Source organism: Chroicocephalus ridibundus, chromosome 4 (genome assembly GCF_963924245.1).
Source record: "Chroicocephalus ridibundus chromosome 4, bChrRid1.1, whole genome shotgun sequence".
Lineage (NCBI taxonomy): Eukaryota > Metazoa > Chordata > Aves > Charadriiformes > Laridae > Chroicocephalus > Chroicocephalus ridibundus.
The window spans coordinates 16710140-16726861 of NC_086287.1; the positions used below are offsets into that span (position 1 = coordinate 16710140).

Here is a 16722-nt window from a genome sequence, read left to right on the forward strand (position 1 = left end):
AATGGCCATTTCTCTTGCACACGCTTACAAAGATAAACAAAACTAAGAAAGCAGAATAAATATGTGTTGTGTTTGGCAATCAGTTGCCATACAGATTAGTTCAACCATGATGTAATGATTGGTTTCAGCTTCCAGCTTCTTATTCTACGCAAAGTGAGCACAAAGCAATTCTACCTTACTAAGTATTCAAACTGTTTGTCTGAGACCATGTTACACCCGCTTTGCATAAATGCAAAATTTCTGAAGTACAAATTCTCACCATTTGCCTGTTTCACATCAATTCTTTATGCTACTAATGGCTTTGAGCTGCCAAAATTTCAATCAATCCCATCATCATTCCACTACACACAACTATGTCATGTGATGTGATAACATTCAACACTCCAAATTAAATGGTCACTTTTTTTGTCTGTCAACCCCCCCAGATTTCCCAGCTAGAAAGGGGTGTAGGGAGGAACACCCTAACCCAGCCTTCCAGTCTTGTTGCTGAAAAACAGAGCCTGATAAAGAAGCATCACTGTGGATGGCTGCTGGGACCCACAACACATGGGAGTCTAGGAGTTGAATTAAAAGCCGTGAGGCAGAAAGGAAGTGACTCAAGTTATATAGTCTCTGGCCCAGTCTGTCAGAACAGCAACGAACAACAGTGGTCTTGCCAGTTACTGAGTCCACATTTGGATCTTTCTCTAGTATTAGCTATGAATGTGGAACTTGGAGGCACTTTATGACAGAAGTTAACAGAGCAATGAATTTTCTCTTGCCTTTACCTTTGCTTCTTTTCAGCTTCAAATAGGTGAATTGTCAGAGATATTGGTACAATGTGAATTAAACTATTTCAGTTTGATTCAGGAGAAATGGTTTAACACAAAAACCAGAAATAATTTTTAAAAAGAGCAAGTGGCTCAGACAGTGCCAACAGTTCCAGCTACAACTACACAGAAGAACCAGAAAGACAAGGACACTTATGATCAAATTCTTCCTCTTCAAAGGAAATTTGTATCAGCTTTGTACCCTGATTACACAATAGTTGTGAAAGGGAAGGTGTTTCCAAGAGAATTATCATCATCGGAATCGCAACAGTTTAATTTGCTTTAAGGGAAAAAGAATAAGACAAAGTAAAAACCCCAAGAAATAGCGCATAGCCAACAAGCTGTGCTTCTCAGCCCCCAAAACTACAATTCTTCTTGCAAATTGGCTCCAGTGGTATAGGATATTGAAAACAGAACAAACACCATATTTTCAGGTTTCCTGCATACAAGCACCATAAGAAGGTATTATTTCATAGCATGAAAGGAAGCTACCACTGCCCAGAACCCAGGTGGAAGCCTTTCGGCAGAAGCAGAACCCAGATACGGCCCACACATCATAACCAGGAATAGATTTTTTTTGTTTTCCAATAGGAATGGTACAGAATACAAGGCAACCAAAGCCACTGTCACGTAACTAATTACCTTTGCGTGATCAGCCAAGCCTATCTTCAAATGGCTAGGGATCAGGGGGTTCACTTTTAGCTTCTGCATTGTTTCATAAATTCAACTCGATCTACAGCTCTCAGCCTGTTTTTCTTGATATCCTTCACTGCTTCATACCATCCGTCTGTTCTCAGTGAGGTCCCATTAGAACTTTCTTCCCTATAATCTTCCACATACTTGCTAATGTATCTGACCTTGTTTATTGCATTTGCTAAATATATGGCTAGCCATAAACTGCAGCAACCCAACCACAGAAACCAAAGAAAACAAACAAAAAGGTCAGGGGTGGGGGGGAAGAGAGTAATGAATCCCTTGTCTCACGTCTAATGACTCGAACAAAATCTATACCACATCCGCATTTTATAAGTTCATTTTTCTGAAAGCTTTTTAAAGATCAAAGTTCCTTCAAGTTAGGACAGGCACATTACTTGGGTCCACAATAATCACTACTTCCAACAGCAAAAGAGAGGATACAGCACCAAAAAAAGGACAGAAATTCAATATAACATAGTCCCTCTTCCCACACATGTGGTCTACATTAGAAAAGCCCCAGAATGTAATGTTGAATGATGACTGAGTCATTCTCCAAACTCCTCCAATCATGGAGTACTTATTAAAACACACCTGTACAGGACTAAGCAAGCATGAAAAGAAATCATGGCCAGGAAAACCTGACTAGACTAGCCTTACGCACTGTATCTTCCCCTTCTGCTTTTGGGAGAGGCATTCTATAGGCTGCCACACACATAAGATAAGCAGAAAAGATGTACAAAATCATAGAATGGAGGGGACCTTAAAGATCATCCAGTTCCAAGCCCCTGCCATGGGCAGAGACACCTCCCACTAGACCAGGTTGCTCAAAGTCACATGCAGCCTGGCCTTGAGCACTTCTATGGATGGGGCATCCACAACTTCTCTGGGCAACGTGTACCTCACCACCCTCACAGTAAAGAATTTCTTCCTAATATCTAATCTAAATCTCCCCTCTTTCAGTTTAAAACCGTTACCCCTTGTCCTATCACTATGTTCCCTGGTAAAGAGTCCCTCCCCATCTTTCCTGTAGGCCCCCTTTAGGTACTGGAAGGCTGCTATAAGATCTCCCCAGAACCCTCTCTTCTCCAGGCTGAAGGCTGGAGAATTTGTCATAGTTGTTTCCTCCTTATAACTCTTTCTAAAAACACTCAGCATTTATCGTGGGCTAAATTTGACAAAAATCCATTTAAATCCTACTTTCCACAGACCATCTGAATCTCCGTTTGCCAATGTACTCACAGTATAGTTTACAAAGGGAATTTCAAATAAATATTGTGATAAGTTTCTTTGCCCTTAGTGCCAATCACTGATATTTCTATTTTACAATAGCTTCAATCAAAATCAGTGATAGTTTAGCATCTTCCTGACACCTCTCTCTCCACATACAGAAGACGTAACACGGCATGTCACGCACAACTATTTACTGCACCAACTGAAAGTTACTAAGAACAAGGAGGGGCAAAAGCAGGACAGTGACCAAAGAAATAACACCAATTACTCAAGAGATTGTTAGCAAGGTTCCGTGAAAAAAAAAAATTGCATATGAACAGCTCTGAACACTGGATACTAACCTTTCAGAATGTACCTTCAGTTCACATTGAACCTAGTCTCCTACTCGGCAACCAAACCATGGAAAGAATTTCTTTGAGACTTTTACCAAAGTCATGTAGAAGTAAACCCCAGCAGGGAGCAGCAGAAATAGGAGCGTAGAATCACAAAGCCATATGTAAGCACGTACACTCTAACTTTGTAAGTTTAGGAACCAAGGAACAATGCCAGCTCATGAAGACAAAGAAAATGCCAATCCCTTCTAGCTATTTATAGCTATCTAGAACTCAAATTCATACAAATTTGAAAACAAAATCCAGGATGCTTTAATGTTCAGTGAACTAAAAATTCATTAACTTGGTAACAAAACCTGTAAAGCAAGAAAAAACAAGAGACTGTATAAGCCAGAGCCAGCCCAGAGGTTTTGTTTATTCAGTTCTTGTTAAAGGGAGAACAATATATATAAGAAACGTGTTTGTGTTGTAAGACAGAACTAAACAAGAGGGGCTAACACATGGAGTAGGATGTAATAGGAGGCTCCCACTGTGCTGGTGAGCCATAGCTGCTGGAGACAAAATCTGCTGTGCCTCAAGAGAGCACACACAGAAGATCCACCATTTACTGAGATCTATCTTCTGGCAGAAAATCTTCCCTGACACTTATTGGCAATTTGGCAGTTAAAAGAACAATCTTCTATAGTGGCCCTGGCAAGATTTCACCCTCCCATTCTCCCCAAAGAGAAGTTGTTTAGGATTTGGTTGCTTAAGTCTCAATAGCAGAAACCTTCCATAAATAAACTGACTGTAAATTTCAGTTTCTTGCTGCTTGAGTAAAGAATTCCCATCAAAACCCTGGGAACAGACACCAACATGATAAACTTCATAAGTCACTGAGGAATAGGGCTCTTCTGGTCACTAGCTCAGGTTTTCTGCATTTCCTTGGTTTTTGTTCTCCTCTGTATTCTACTACAGTTTATTCTTGATTTAGTCTACCAGAATGACCATCTCCCTGATCCCATGAACAAAATAAGGTACAAAACAAGTGAAGCAAGGAGATCTACTCATGTGAAAACACACCCAACTTCAACGTCCATGGTACAAAGATATTACTAACATTTTCTCCAGGCCCAAATACCTGCTCAACCTCAGTCTCAACTGCCAAAGTAAAGCACAGCATATTCTACAAGGTCCCTCAATTAAAATGAAGATGTTTAATCCATGCAGCCCAAATAGCACAAGATCGCAGAGGAGACAATGGATTTAACTGTACCTTGCTGAAGGCAAGAAGGTTAAACTTTGCTAAATATTGAGGAAAGGAGGGTGCTGTACCCCAACTTCAGAACTGCACATTTCCAAAATTAATCTTTACAAGAATTTTCCCTTCTGCTGAAGGTTCCTTCCTGAGGACTGGCTGAATCTGTATACAACTGGCCTCACAAAACTCTCAAAGCTGGGGCCACAGACATACAGACCAGGCCATGCTTGAACAAAAAGTATGAAATGTGATGCCAGGAATAGGAAAACTGTGCTTCCATAAGTTACTAATGCTTTTCATTCTTGGCCATTTTTCGTAGGCACCTATAAAAGACTGATGCCATGGAATTTTCTCAACTCACAGTGGGGGAAAAAATCAAGGTTTGTTCCCATCAGCAAAGAGTAAAAAGGATTCAAAACAATTGTTCCTGTAGGCAAAGCGGACTGATGACCAAATTGCAACAACAGAAACCAATCTCATTGGAACAGAATTCTGGATTACCAAAAGAAAGTTTAAGACCATGTGAGGAATATGAATATCTGCCTTCAAAGCCCTCAAAAGGGCAGAATTAACCTATAGAGGAGCTCTTTCTAGTGAGGACATTCCCTCCTCAAACAGGAAGAAAAAGCTATCACAGGGCTGCCCAAACTGTAGTGTTTGAGAACAAATAAAAATGAGTGTGCACCAGTTCATTACCTTTACTGTGTCTTCCTCAAAAGTTTTTGCATTAACAGATGACTCATGACTGGAAAGTAACTTTCTCATAAAAGAAAAGCTTCCTTTCATATAAATTACTTTAAAAAAAAAAAATCAACTCTCCACGTTGATGTATTCATAGAAAATAAATAGCAAATTGCCATAAATTTCTAGAACACTTTATAATTATACACAAGTATTTTGCAGAGCTTAAATATTTACTTACCTATGCATCTGCATGGAAAAAATATAAAATAAATCAACTCAGAATGTGAACTCAACACATATAAGATTAAGCTATGTTAAACACCTTGAACTGACTTAAACACCGATTCTATACCTGTAAAATCTAACACATATCCATACAATGTCAAGTGAATGCTCATTTTTTCTTTACAGATGTGCTCTCCTAAACATCTTTCAATTTTCAGAGTATCCACAGGGTGCAAACTTGCCACAAATTTCACCCCCAAACTTGGAAAGGCTAGTGTATTCCCTGTCCCCCAGCAGCCTGCCAGACCGGAACAGAGTTCCTGAGTAACATACCACACAGTTTCCACCACCCCCCACTTCAGTGGCTTGCACAAACTTGGCTAAAAATCATTATCACGGAAGTTGAAATAGCAATGAGGGATGGATGTGCGATGGAACAAAGAACCAACTTTGAAGACAATACAGAAAATAAGGCAATTTCCATATGATTCTAGAATCTTTAATCCTGCTATTGCACACTAAATTTCCCACATATTAATTTCTGCAGAGCTTTAATTTCTGAATTTTTGTCCTCAAGCTTGTACATTTCTTTCTCTCCCCCTTCCATGCTCTACCCTTTATAATCAAATGCAGGACCCCCAAGATAGGCCCTGAAGTTTTAACATCTGCCAGCCAAAACCAGATGCATCTGAAGTCTTCTTTTTTAACGTAACCAAAAGTTCCAGTATTGGTCAGATTGCGAGATGTATATGTTGTAAACCAACCATATCATCAGTGTAAACTCAGAAAGCAAAGACAACTGAAATCACATGTAATGTATGCACTAAGAATTCATTTCATGATCTACTTATTCTCTCTTAAGCTTCACCGTTTTCAGGGTCCAAAGTTATATTCTACTCATTATAACTTGAGTGATTTTGATACTTAATAGACCTTCCCACTTGGATCCTGTACGTGCTCCTAAAAAAGCCCTAGAACAAATACATAAAGTGCCACAAGGGCTTAATGCTGGCAATATTTTCCTGTTAGATTCCATTCAAGGTCTCAGCTCAGCCTTCACTTTGTCTCTCTTGTTCACTTTGGCATTTTTCTGCAAGCAAACTATCAACAGCAGAGGCAAACCTTCCACTCTCTCAAAGTATCCCAGCAGACCTGCCAGATCTGCTTGGACCCAAGCCAAAAGAACACCGGCCTACCCATTCCAGTGTAAGTGCAAACCAGGTGACTACAGTGGTGGACCTGCAACCCAGCATATTTTACAAAAAAAAAGGAAAAAAAACCTACCATCAGGTGAATGATTTCTAGAGGTTACATTTCTGTCAAGCAAAAATTACTGGGCTTAACACTGGGGCATACATGTGGAATTCAACAGCATGCTTTGGAACAAGCTCGTATGATCTCCCCTGTGGCAGTCATTTCTGCTTTAAAATCTATGCATCTTCAACTGACATTCTTTGTTGCTTTCTGTTATAGTGCACAACAATGACAGTATTTATCATGACAGCAAGGAAAAGTAACAGGAAAGCTATGAAGCACAAGCTCGCATTGCGCCATCACATCAAGCTACAGCATTGTAAGGAGGAGGTTTTTGCAGGTTCTGCTCCAAAGGGTTTTGGTGAATCCTATCAATTTGCAGTTTTTGATGTAGCTAATTTCTAGTATTTTACCTGTTTTCCCAAAACCCAGCATCCTACTAAATGAAATACAGCTACCTCACATTAAAAAGAATGGCAGGGGCTCCGGTTTCAAACTGTTTGACTGTCAGCTAGAGTGGCTAAAAAGAGGAGAGTCCCCATAAAACAGGCACCTTATTGGTATCACAGACAAGCATTAAAAAATAATAAAATTTAAAAAGTAAAAAATAAAATAAATAAAATAAAATCAGTATTTGCTGTCCTAGCAAGCTGCTGAAAAATTCAAGGCAAGGAAGTATGCTTTCCACTATGAGGAAGGCTGACGAGTCTTGGTTCAAAAGAGAACTGGAAAGGACCTCTAGTGGGCTGAAACAGCAGTGCTTGGTGCCAGGGAGCAACATCCTTCCACTTCACCTCCCTGCAGGTACACCACATCTACCGCATCACTTACCGGCAAAGCCTCATAGTTTTACCTAGTGACTGGCATCAGAGAAAGCACGTACAAGTGCAATTACAGCAGGAAGCCTCCTTTTCACATCAGCTAATTAGAAATATTCCCTTCGTTCTGCTCTCAGTGTTTGGAGGGACACATTTTCATTTGCTTCAGAAAAACAGGAGACGGGTTCTGTTTTACCATGTAGGTCACTAACATGCCGGACAAGTTCAGAGTGGTTTTATGGCCTAAACGACATGACATCAAGGGATGTTCAGAGATGCACAAATTCAGATGCACATTTGGAATGAGAATTCAGACTATCATTCAGACTATGTCAAGGCATTTTGTTCTTCCAAGTCTTTTTAGCTGTAGGCAGTTTTGCAGAGGCATCAGAAATACTATTTTAACTGCATTTTTAAGGTAACTCCTTCTGGGTGAAAGAGTTTGGAATTCTTTATTTGAGCTCAAACAAGGCATAATTTCATGTGACAGCACATGAAAAATAGATTGGTGAATGTATTCAGGAGAATACTTAGATAATAGACCAGATTAAGAAAGCTTATTTATTAGACATCCCAGTTAAAAAGAAAATAACTTGTTTTGAACTGAAGTTGATGATTCACCTCTAAGTCTTTAAAAGGCTTCTCTTGCTATATTTAGGTTTACCTTCAAGTCAGTTCGGTTCTATCATTTCCTAAAGTAGCCTAATTTACATCTTCAGCGTTATAGGCCACAACTTAGCTCTCTTTTAAATGATCTAAGCAATAACCTCTCTTTCAGCAGTTATCCTCAAAGGGTTTGCATCAACTTGAGAAGGACCACAAATTAAAGTTGACATTGTTAAGCAGACCAATTCAGGACAGCTGCTCGTTATGTTTCAAAAACATTATCACCTATACTGCAGTGGTGCTCCTTGTGCCACTAAGCAGAATGCTGGAAAGGAAACGACCCATTTCACAGTGCAGTTGCCTGAAGAGTAACACTTGCACTTGGAGTCCAAGGCCAGAAGAATGCATTTGGTCTGTCCTTCACATAGAGCAATAACAGTACTGCCCTGTCATAATTGAAAAGCATGCCTGAAAGTCAGCAGATACAAGCATCCATGCAGAAAATAATAACTAAACCAAAGACACTAACAAGTTCATATCTTATCAGAGACCAGATCAAAAAGCAATCAGGGTCTCCCGACCTTAATCTTTTTGGACCAACCATCATCAACTGGGACCATCACTAGTAGGAGAATAATATAACTTATTTTGAAGGAGTACTAGTGGTTCTGCAAAGCCTAATTGTTTGTCTCTCTTCTGTAGGAATCCGTAATCAAGGCAGAAAAAGAAGCAGTTGTCTGTCTTGAAGGATTTTGTGAGCTATTTTACAGTAGAATTGTGTACAACAGAAATAGTCCAAAAGACACCTCTGTGATTAAAAAGAATAAAGAATTGGAGCTGATGTAGATCAGCTAAGGGTGAGGATGAAAGACAACATCCTATGAAAACATTCCTTAATGTCCTTAAGTCAAGCAATTCATTTCTCAAGAATTAACTTCCTGAGTCTGAACTGCTTTATGATAGAAACAATGGCAAATAAAATGAGACTTGACCAAACTCTCAAGAGAAATGACAGGAAACAGGATTTCAAACACAGTTGCTGAATGAGGTAGAATATAACATATGTAAAGAGATGTGGGTATTAAAGTCATTTCAGGAGCAATTAAAATCACTTCTAAGGACAATGAGGAAGAAATGAAAAAAAAAAAAGTTGCGCGTTTTGCATTAGGTTACAATGCAAAATTTTGCCACTACTATGAAGGAAAAACAAAGCAAGTCTTTTAAAATAGGCTAGTTTACATTAAGAGGAAAAGCCTAATAAAGAAAAAATATTTATGCTGTGTTCCTTCTTTTCTGATAAGAAAGTTGGTAACTTGCTTGGACTCACTTTAAAAGTGTCAAACCACTGCATCCACAAAACTGCCCACTATTCCTCCAGAAGGTTGCTTTTAACAGCATCACTGTCTCATTTACTTTTCAGTGTTCCATTAGGTCTGCAGTCAAGCACTGCTCATCTGGCAGATAAAGACCACAATGTCATTTTGAAATGGCAGAATTTGTGAATCTATGCATGAACAGAGTGTCCAGCTTTTATCCACCCAGTTTCTTCCTGTGTCTTTCCAATAAGAAAAGTTTTAATTTACTGTCAAGACAGCTGCAATTATGAATGTTTTATTATTACTACTCTGACCAGAATTAATGTTCTGGGAAAAAAGATCCAAACAGAACTCTTAATATATGTAATGGCTTGTTAAAATTCCACTGCCTTCTGTGGAAAACACAACGCTAGACTTTAGATATAGTAACATAAATGTTAAACTACTAAATTTTGCATCATACTGAGACTATTAATTAGAAAAAACCTTATCCATTCTTTCATGCAGCAAAATCCCTATACACTGCAATGTCTTTCCAAAGTGTATTCTTACCTTCCACAATGAACAGAGACAAGCATCATACTACAACATCTCCTATTTCCACTTTCCCATGTTCAAAAATCACTCTATTTTGCTTCCTTTCCAGTAACTGCGGAACTCTCCAGAGTAAAGTGAGCAGGAATTGTTTATATCAGTGGTCTCCAAAGTGGAGCGCATGCGGCCCAGGGGGGTGCACAAGAGAATCCACTGGAGAGCAGTGAGAAATTAATAAATATGTTAATATTTTAATTTATTAATAAATTATTAATGGTTTTAATTTAGTTAATAAAATAATATTCTAAGTAGTGTTTATTTCATCTTATCTCATCCTTTTTTAAATTTCTATTGTGCATGTTTTATAGTTTGCATAATATATTACAGTAGTACATGTCTATAATTTATAAATAAATAAGTATACGTGTATTGGGGGTGCATGCTCAAAAAATTTTACTGATAGTGGTGCACAATCAATAAAGTTTGGAGACCACTGGTTTATGTGGCTTCAGCACTAGGAAACTGAAGCAGCATTTCCTCCTTTGCTAGAAGGAGGTAAAAATAAAGGAGGAAGAACTGAATGCAGTGAAAAGTTTTCAACTAGGCCGCATTTTTCAGTTACTTAACTGCAAGTTTAACCACGGGCAGTGAGTGATTTTTCAGAAACAGTTAAGTGCTTAGCTCACATTATGCCTAATAGTTGAGCAACCCTTGAAAATCCCAGGAGATTCTGATTGGTATCTAGAGGCTGCCAAAGGCCATTGAAAATCTAATTCTGGATGATTTAGGTTCAGGTCCATTGACTTTCAAAGAGATTTAAAATTCTAAATACAAAAAATTCAGTTTCAGCAATAACTTATGCCACTGCATGGCTTGGCCAGTTTTCTAACGCAGATGTAAAAAGTCAACCTATTTAAGTTCCTTTCAAACATTCACAAAAAAAAATATCCCTGCTAGTCACTCGACATACTTTTTTCCATCTTAAAAACACCTACTAAAATATTCACTTCATTTCTGTAATGGCCATGGATAAGTATCAATTAAGTGAAACATTAAAGTTACTAAAACTTTGGGTAAGTTTTACCTAGGGGGGATGCATTTTTAAGAAACAGTGAAGCAAGGCAAACCATGTTGTCAAGACCCTCTTTTCAAAAATTAGGTTATTCTGACGAATGTATTTTTTCTACCATTTCTGTTACAGTGGGAATGACACTAAGCACTTTATTCAAGAAATACACATTGAGATAAATTCCTTTACTCCACCTGAAAAGTTTCAAGCAATGTGTAGCATTGATTACAGCTCTGAAATTTTCAGTACAGCATCCTCTAAAAATCAGAGTTCAAACATTTCTTTTAGCTAGCTAAGAGAGCAGCTAGAGTAATGTGGATTTTTTTACACGACATTTCTCTTGTACTTTGATGTCAAACAATGAATGTTATGAAAGAGAACGCTTAACCAATTTGTTTTTCTAGTCATGCAACACATCCTTCCAAATTCTAGCACTGAGAGTTCACAGTATATGGTAATTAAAACAGACACTTTTTTTTTTTACAGAGCAAGGGACATTACTGAATGACTGTTTCATGATTTACAGCACCAATTTAATAGAACGCTTAAGCACATGCTGACCTTTGGGCATGTAAGAACTCCATTTAAATAAAAATACCCATGCTGAAGGCTAAGCGCTCCTTGAACCAGTACGTATAATTACAGAACCCAGTAAATATCAGTAACAGATCTGTGGCCCCCTCTGCAGTTACCCTAACAAACAGGTTGCAGCCTGACAGACCAACAGGCTCTTCAACCTCCAATGTGACCCTAGGAAAAACGCTTTCATCTGCTCTTCATTTCATTACCTGGCAGTTTATACAAAGCAAAAGCAGAAATGCACGTGTGCTACCCCTGCTTATAGGACAAACAGAACAGTCAGAGTTATATGGAAGACTTTCATCCCCGTTAGTCTTAACTATCACAGCACGCAGTGTGCAACAGGGGAAGCAAATAGCATAGACTGTTTACACGACCACCACAAAATAGTTTCAGATGTCTATCTGTCTTTTCCATCTCATCTGCCTTTCGCTCCTGCCTTTGCATTTCACAACAGAGCAACAATACAAATGCATTCAATGACCTTCATCAGACCAACCACAGTTTTACACATTAATGTCATTGCTACATAACCTTCCTCTTCTCTCTTCCTAGGAGAGAATCTAACCCTACAGCCCTCTGCACATGGCAAGCTTTCACACTGTCCTTACTGGAAAGGTTCCCAGGAAGGTACAGCTTCAACGTAAAATATTCTTTCATTTCATCTTCAGGGGATGTTCTTAAAGCCTAATGATGCCTCTTTTAACCAAGCTTTTCTAATTATTTTCTGGGTTTGACCACAAATAACACACATACAAGCCAGCTTATTTTAGTTTATTGACATTCTTCCGAACATATGATTTTGTCGTCCTTAAAACACTTTACTAAAGAAAAGCATCATAAAAACCTAGGGTCACTCTTGAAGTACAGAAAGGTTAGTACAGTTGTGCAAAACCATGTAATTTATTTCACTTACTGCAATGAGACCATGCCTTCTCAAATGAGATGGCAGAAGCAGAGGGTTCTCAGCTATGCCAGTTCTTAAGATCCTCAGCTAATGCTCAGGTAACCTGGGAACGGTACATATCTATGCCCTCTGCCTTTCAGACAGACACTTGCTCAGGATTATCTTCCCCCCTCCCTAATTCCTGTGCCCTGAATGAGAGTTTTGTCCATATCATCCTGTGAAATATAGTCGCATATCTTGGAAGCTGCAGCCATATTTTCCTACCTCTCTATTTGCTGAAGCAAGTTTTCCACGAAATTCTTTTCCCTCCAAAGAAGATGTCATAACTCACCCAGCAGAATGACCTTTAGAAGCTCATATATATATATTCTGATATACCAGTAACCTGATGATGCAGGGACAGTGCATCTGGTGTGTACATGCAGGTGTTACTGCATTTATGATGATGCTAGTCCCTCTGATCTATAAGCACAATATTACTTCAGGGACAGAAGCCAAAGAATGTCTGTCCTTATCATTTTCAAGAGACAACTACTGCTCAGGTGAAACTCCAAAACTCTGCAAGCAACCAGTATCAGTAAGGAAGAACATTGTTTGCATGCAATAAAGACAATTTACTGATTTGGTGCCATATGTTACTACTTTTTAGATATCCTACCTGTTTGTGCCACCAAGTGGGTCCAGCCACTCCAAACTGCTCCAATCTTTTCATAGGAGAAAAATTGAGTCTCAATCTTCTTGGGCTCAGCAAGAAAGATCTCTTTGCTCACTAGCTGCCCATGCTTGTTGCTACCCCAGACGTACAGGTGTCCTTCATCTACAATCAACAGACAGAAGTAAAATTTGTTGAAAGTGATAAACATAGAACACTACCAGATACAGGCTGTCTCAACTCAGTGATGCTGAGGAAAGAACAATGTTTCATTCAATTTGTGTTTTCACTGTACACTCTTAGTGACTATTCTTTACCACGCACATGGACACTGTAACTAGTAACCTGGCCAGCTGCTCCTGCTCTGCATTACAGTCTCCCAGCCTCTCTACAAGAGCTACAGACTGAATAATCTGTTCACTTTCTAAATACAGAGTGCTAACTAGCTAAAGTAGATTCTGTTTGTCCTTATAGTAGTTCTTCACTAATCACACACACACTTTGCATCTCAGAATTCTACACGATTTACATCTGGTAACATCCCCCCATACAACTAAATCTCTGCAGATCTGCATAAGCAAATACTCCAGTGCTCCATTTAATGACAGAGGTACCAGATGGCTGCATATTTGCTAAGGACCTGTTCCTATAAAGTTTGGCAAAGGCTTGTCTTCATAAGGTTCAATATATTTTCCACACTTCAAAAATGTAAGATTACAGCACAAAAAGCTATTCTGTTTCCCCTTCTCCCAGTCTGCCAAAAAAAAAAAAAAAAAAAATCCTTATTAGACTTCTATCACCAGATACTTAATACCCCAGCAGAGGAGCACTGTCTAAAGATCAAAGAACAAATGGCAGACATTATGGAAGTGCCTAAGTGATTAAAGCAACTTCCTACTACTTTAAATAAGCCTCGTGCTCTTGCATTACCTCACACAGATCTGCACACTGTGATATGAGACCCACCTAAGACAGCTTCAGACCATCTCACATTCCTGCACAGCACAGCCCCATGCCGAGGCATTAGCTCACATAGCAGAAGCAGGACAGCCACAGCAGTCTTTCTTGGGACAACCACCTAACACACACTTTCTCCATGGACAAAAGGTTGCACTGGTTCCAACATGGACCCATCCAGTTATCCAATGCAGCATCATGCTGCAGCTCCAGAGACTTACCCAACCGTGTGCTTCCACAAATCCTTTCAGAGTTTCTGACCACTAAGCAAAGAGCCCATACCCTTACTTACTCATAAGGGCTAAGTCACACCTAACACCAAGAAAAAACACACGGAATTCAGAGAATTCAAAACATGAATCTAGCTCTTAAAAAAACCAAAAGTTCTCAGAATCTAAAACTACTACAAAACAATTAACCAGCACTAACAAGGCCAGATCAAATTTTACCAGTCTAACCAAAGCTGACAAACATTTCCAAAGCACAAAAATCTTTACAGACTGAGCCACAGACTTTCACTTCTATGCCCAAGGCCTACCTGTGAGCGACACCGAGTGATAGGAGCTTGCAGCAACCCTCTTCACCTTTACATCTTCCAGGCCTAAAGAAAAGTTAGTCTCATAAAATTTGTACAGCAGGTATCATTTCATGCACAGACATAAAACAGAGATGTATCAAGTGTAACAAGATAATGATGAATTTTATACAAAGGCTTCTACTTTTGGGCCATAGACACTGCAGACTCACTCATTTCCCCCCTGTAGATTATGACCTTGTACGCTCATTCTATCCTTCAGATACTCCACTAAATGTTTATAATACCAAGTATTATAATACTTGGTATATATATAATACCAATACTAATAAAAGGATGCTCCATGTCACTCCAGCTTCTATTTCTGCTCCATCCACCTTTACAAGAGAATCTGATTTCTGGATTACCTGTTACTTCACAGGGCTCCTTTGCTGTCAAGAACAGGTGGAGAGTTTTTCCTTGGTTTGCACGCTTTGCCCGAGACGCCATGCCAGTTCCCCACTGAAACACTGAACCACTCTCTTTCCAGAGTAAACACAGATAGAAGAGATTAAAACACATCAACCACCAGCAAAATCACTTAACTCATTAATTAGTTTTAACTGTACATTCATTTCATTTTCACTGATTCTAATTATACTTTAAAAGACCTTTATGCCAAACACATACTTCATAATCATACAGATAACACTGGTGAAGTCATCAAGCAACAAAAAGCTATAGTCTCATTTATACAGGTAAGAAAACTAAGAAGATACTAAGCAACCTGTCTCAGCTCTCTGAGGCCTATATTGAGTAAGAGAAGTCCCATAGCTGTAGCGCCTCCGGAATGGACACAATTTATTACTATAAGTTCATTGCAATTTCTCCACCCTTTCCTTCTCTTCATGCTAACTTGTGTATGCAACCCAGTCAGTCCAGTAAGAGTAAAGTCACTTGTCTTCTCCTTTCAGGACCTTTCAGACACTTGATCTAGCGCTGAATCAAGATGTCCACTGAACACAGAGCTCAGTGAAGCTTAATTCACAATATTCATACAGGCACCAGAGATCCCACTCTTCTTCCAAGCATCTCCTCTGCATCTTCAGCTAGACCCCACTACCTGGAACCCATACTAAAGTTCATGCAAAATTAAACCAAAATAGAAGAGCATGTGTAGTTTGTTGTACCTTAATTGTAAAAAAAAAATAATAATCAAACAAATAGAAGCTAAAACACATTTCTTCTTCTTCCCCCACCACACTCCAAGCCATTAAAAATCCATTTCATTTGTTACTGAAATTATATAAGAATGATGACATATTTACCTGTGGCAGCAAGGGCATGTCTCAGTCCTGCAGCAACATCCACCACCTTCTCTTTGAGTGACTACTCAAGTGAAAGAAAAATATATTTTAGTTGCTTTTTGCATTTAGTGCCTCTAAAAGCAAAATATGCCAAACAGAAGTGGAACAGTATGAAAACAGTTATTGCAATTCCAGCCTGCATGTCACAATGCATATCAACATTTTGTCACAATGCATATCAACATTTTGTATCACAAAGGAAGTAAATTTTGGCCAACAAAAATTAGTGGGAACATCTCAAAGAATAAAAAAAAAAAAAAAAAAAAAAAATCAATCAAAGCAACTGGATGTACAGCTTTGTGGCAATAAGTAAAAAGCAACAGTCAATATCCTCATGAAAAAGGAACCTTCTTGGTGACATGGATATGATTATTTCTTAATTTTAACTCAGTGTTCCTCAACAATTACATCAAAACCTCCACAGCAAATACCAGTGACAAGCAGTAATAAGTTCTACCAAGCTGTTCAGTCTTACCAAGTCCTCTGATCACAAACAATACAGTTGATAGTACCACCTACACCACCGAAGGTTGCCCAAAATAATCATGCAAAAGAAGGCTGTATCAAGTCACACATGCATAAAACGAGTGACTTAAGTTTGCATAAGGTACTTCAATTCTGGCACTTCTCCATTTCCAGGTACTCTGCAAATTTATTATTCTTCTCACAGATGTAACACTATTTAAAATAGATGGCATCAAGCCCAAGCATTTAACAGGATACAAGCCAAAAGAGAAAATATTCCAGGTAATTGAATAGTCCACATGGTCAGGGAGGCCACAGATTCAGATTAGCACTGTCAATACTACCATTTTAAAGGCTGGAATGATACTCCGAGGAAACGTCAAGGATACAGAAACATCAGATGAGTTAACCCCATTCGCTAAGGGTTACCTTCTTGAGTTCCTCTCCTACATTAAAAAAAAGCAAAAC

The 16722-nt window shown here is 38.8% G+C and overlaps 1 protein-coding gene across 4 annotated transcripts in view; it reads right to left on the reverse strand.

The window, feature by feature from the left end:
- SERGEF (secretion regulating guanine nucleotide exchange factor) overlaps positions 1 to 16722 on the reverse strand; it is a 163772-nt gene that overhangs the window by 141383 nt on the left and 5667 nt on the right. For all 4 annotated transcript variants that reach the window (XR_010070815.1, XR_010070816.1, XM_063333081.1 and 1 more), the window contains exons 5-8: positions 15751 to 15811; positions 14851 to 14964; positions 14447 to 14509; positions 12958 to 13116 (exon numbers count right to left, since the gene is read on the reverse strand). Coding sequence is in view for 2 of the 4 variants with exons in the window: in XM_063333081.1 (XP_063189151.1) it covers positions 12958 to 13116; positions 14447 to 14509; positions 14851 to 14964; positions 15751 to 15811 (397 nt within the window). In the remaining 2 variants the exon portion in view is untranslated. The remainder of the gene's footprint in view (positions 1 to 12957; positions 13117 to 14446; positions 14510 to 14850; positions 14965 to 15750; positions 15812 to 16722) is intronic.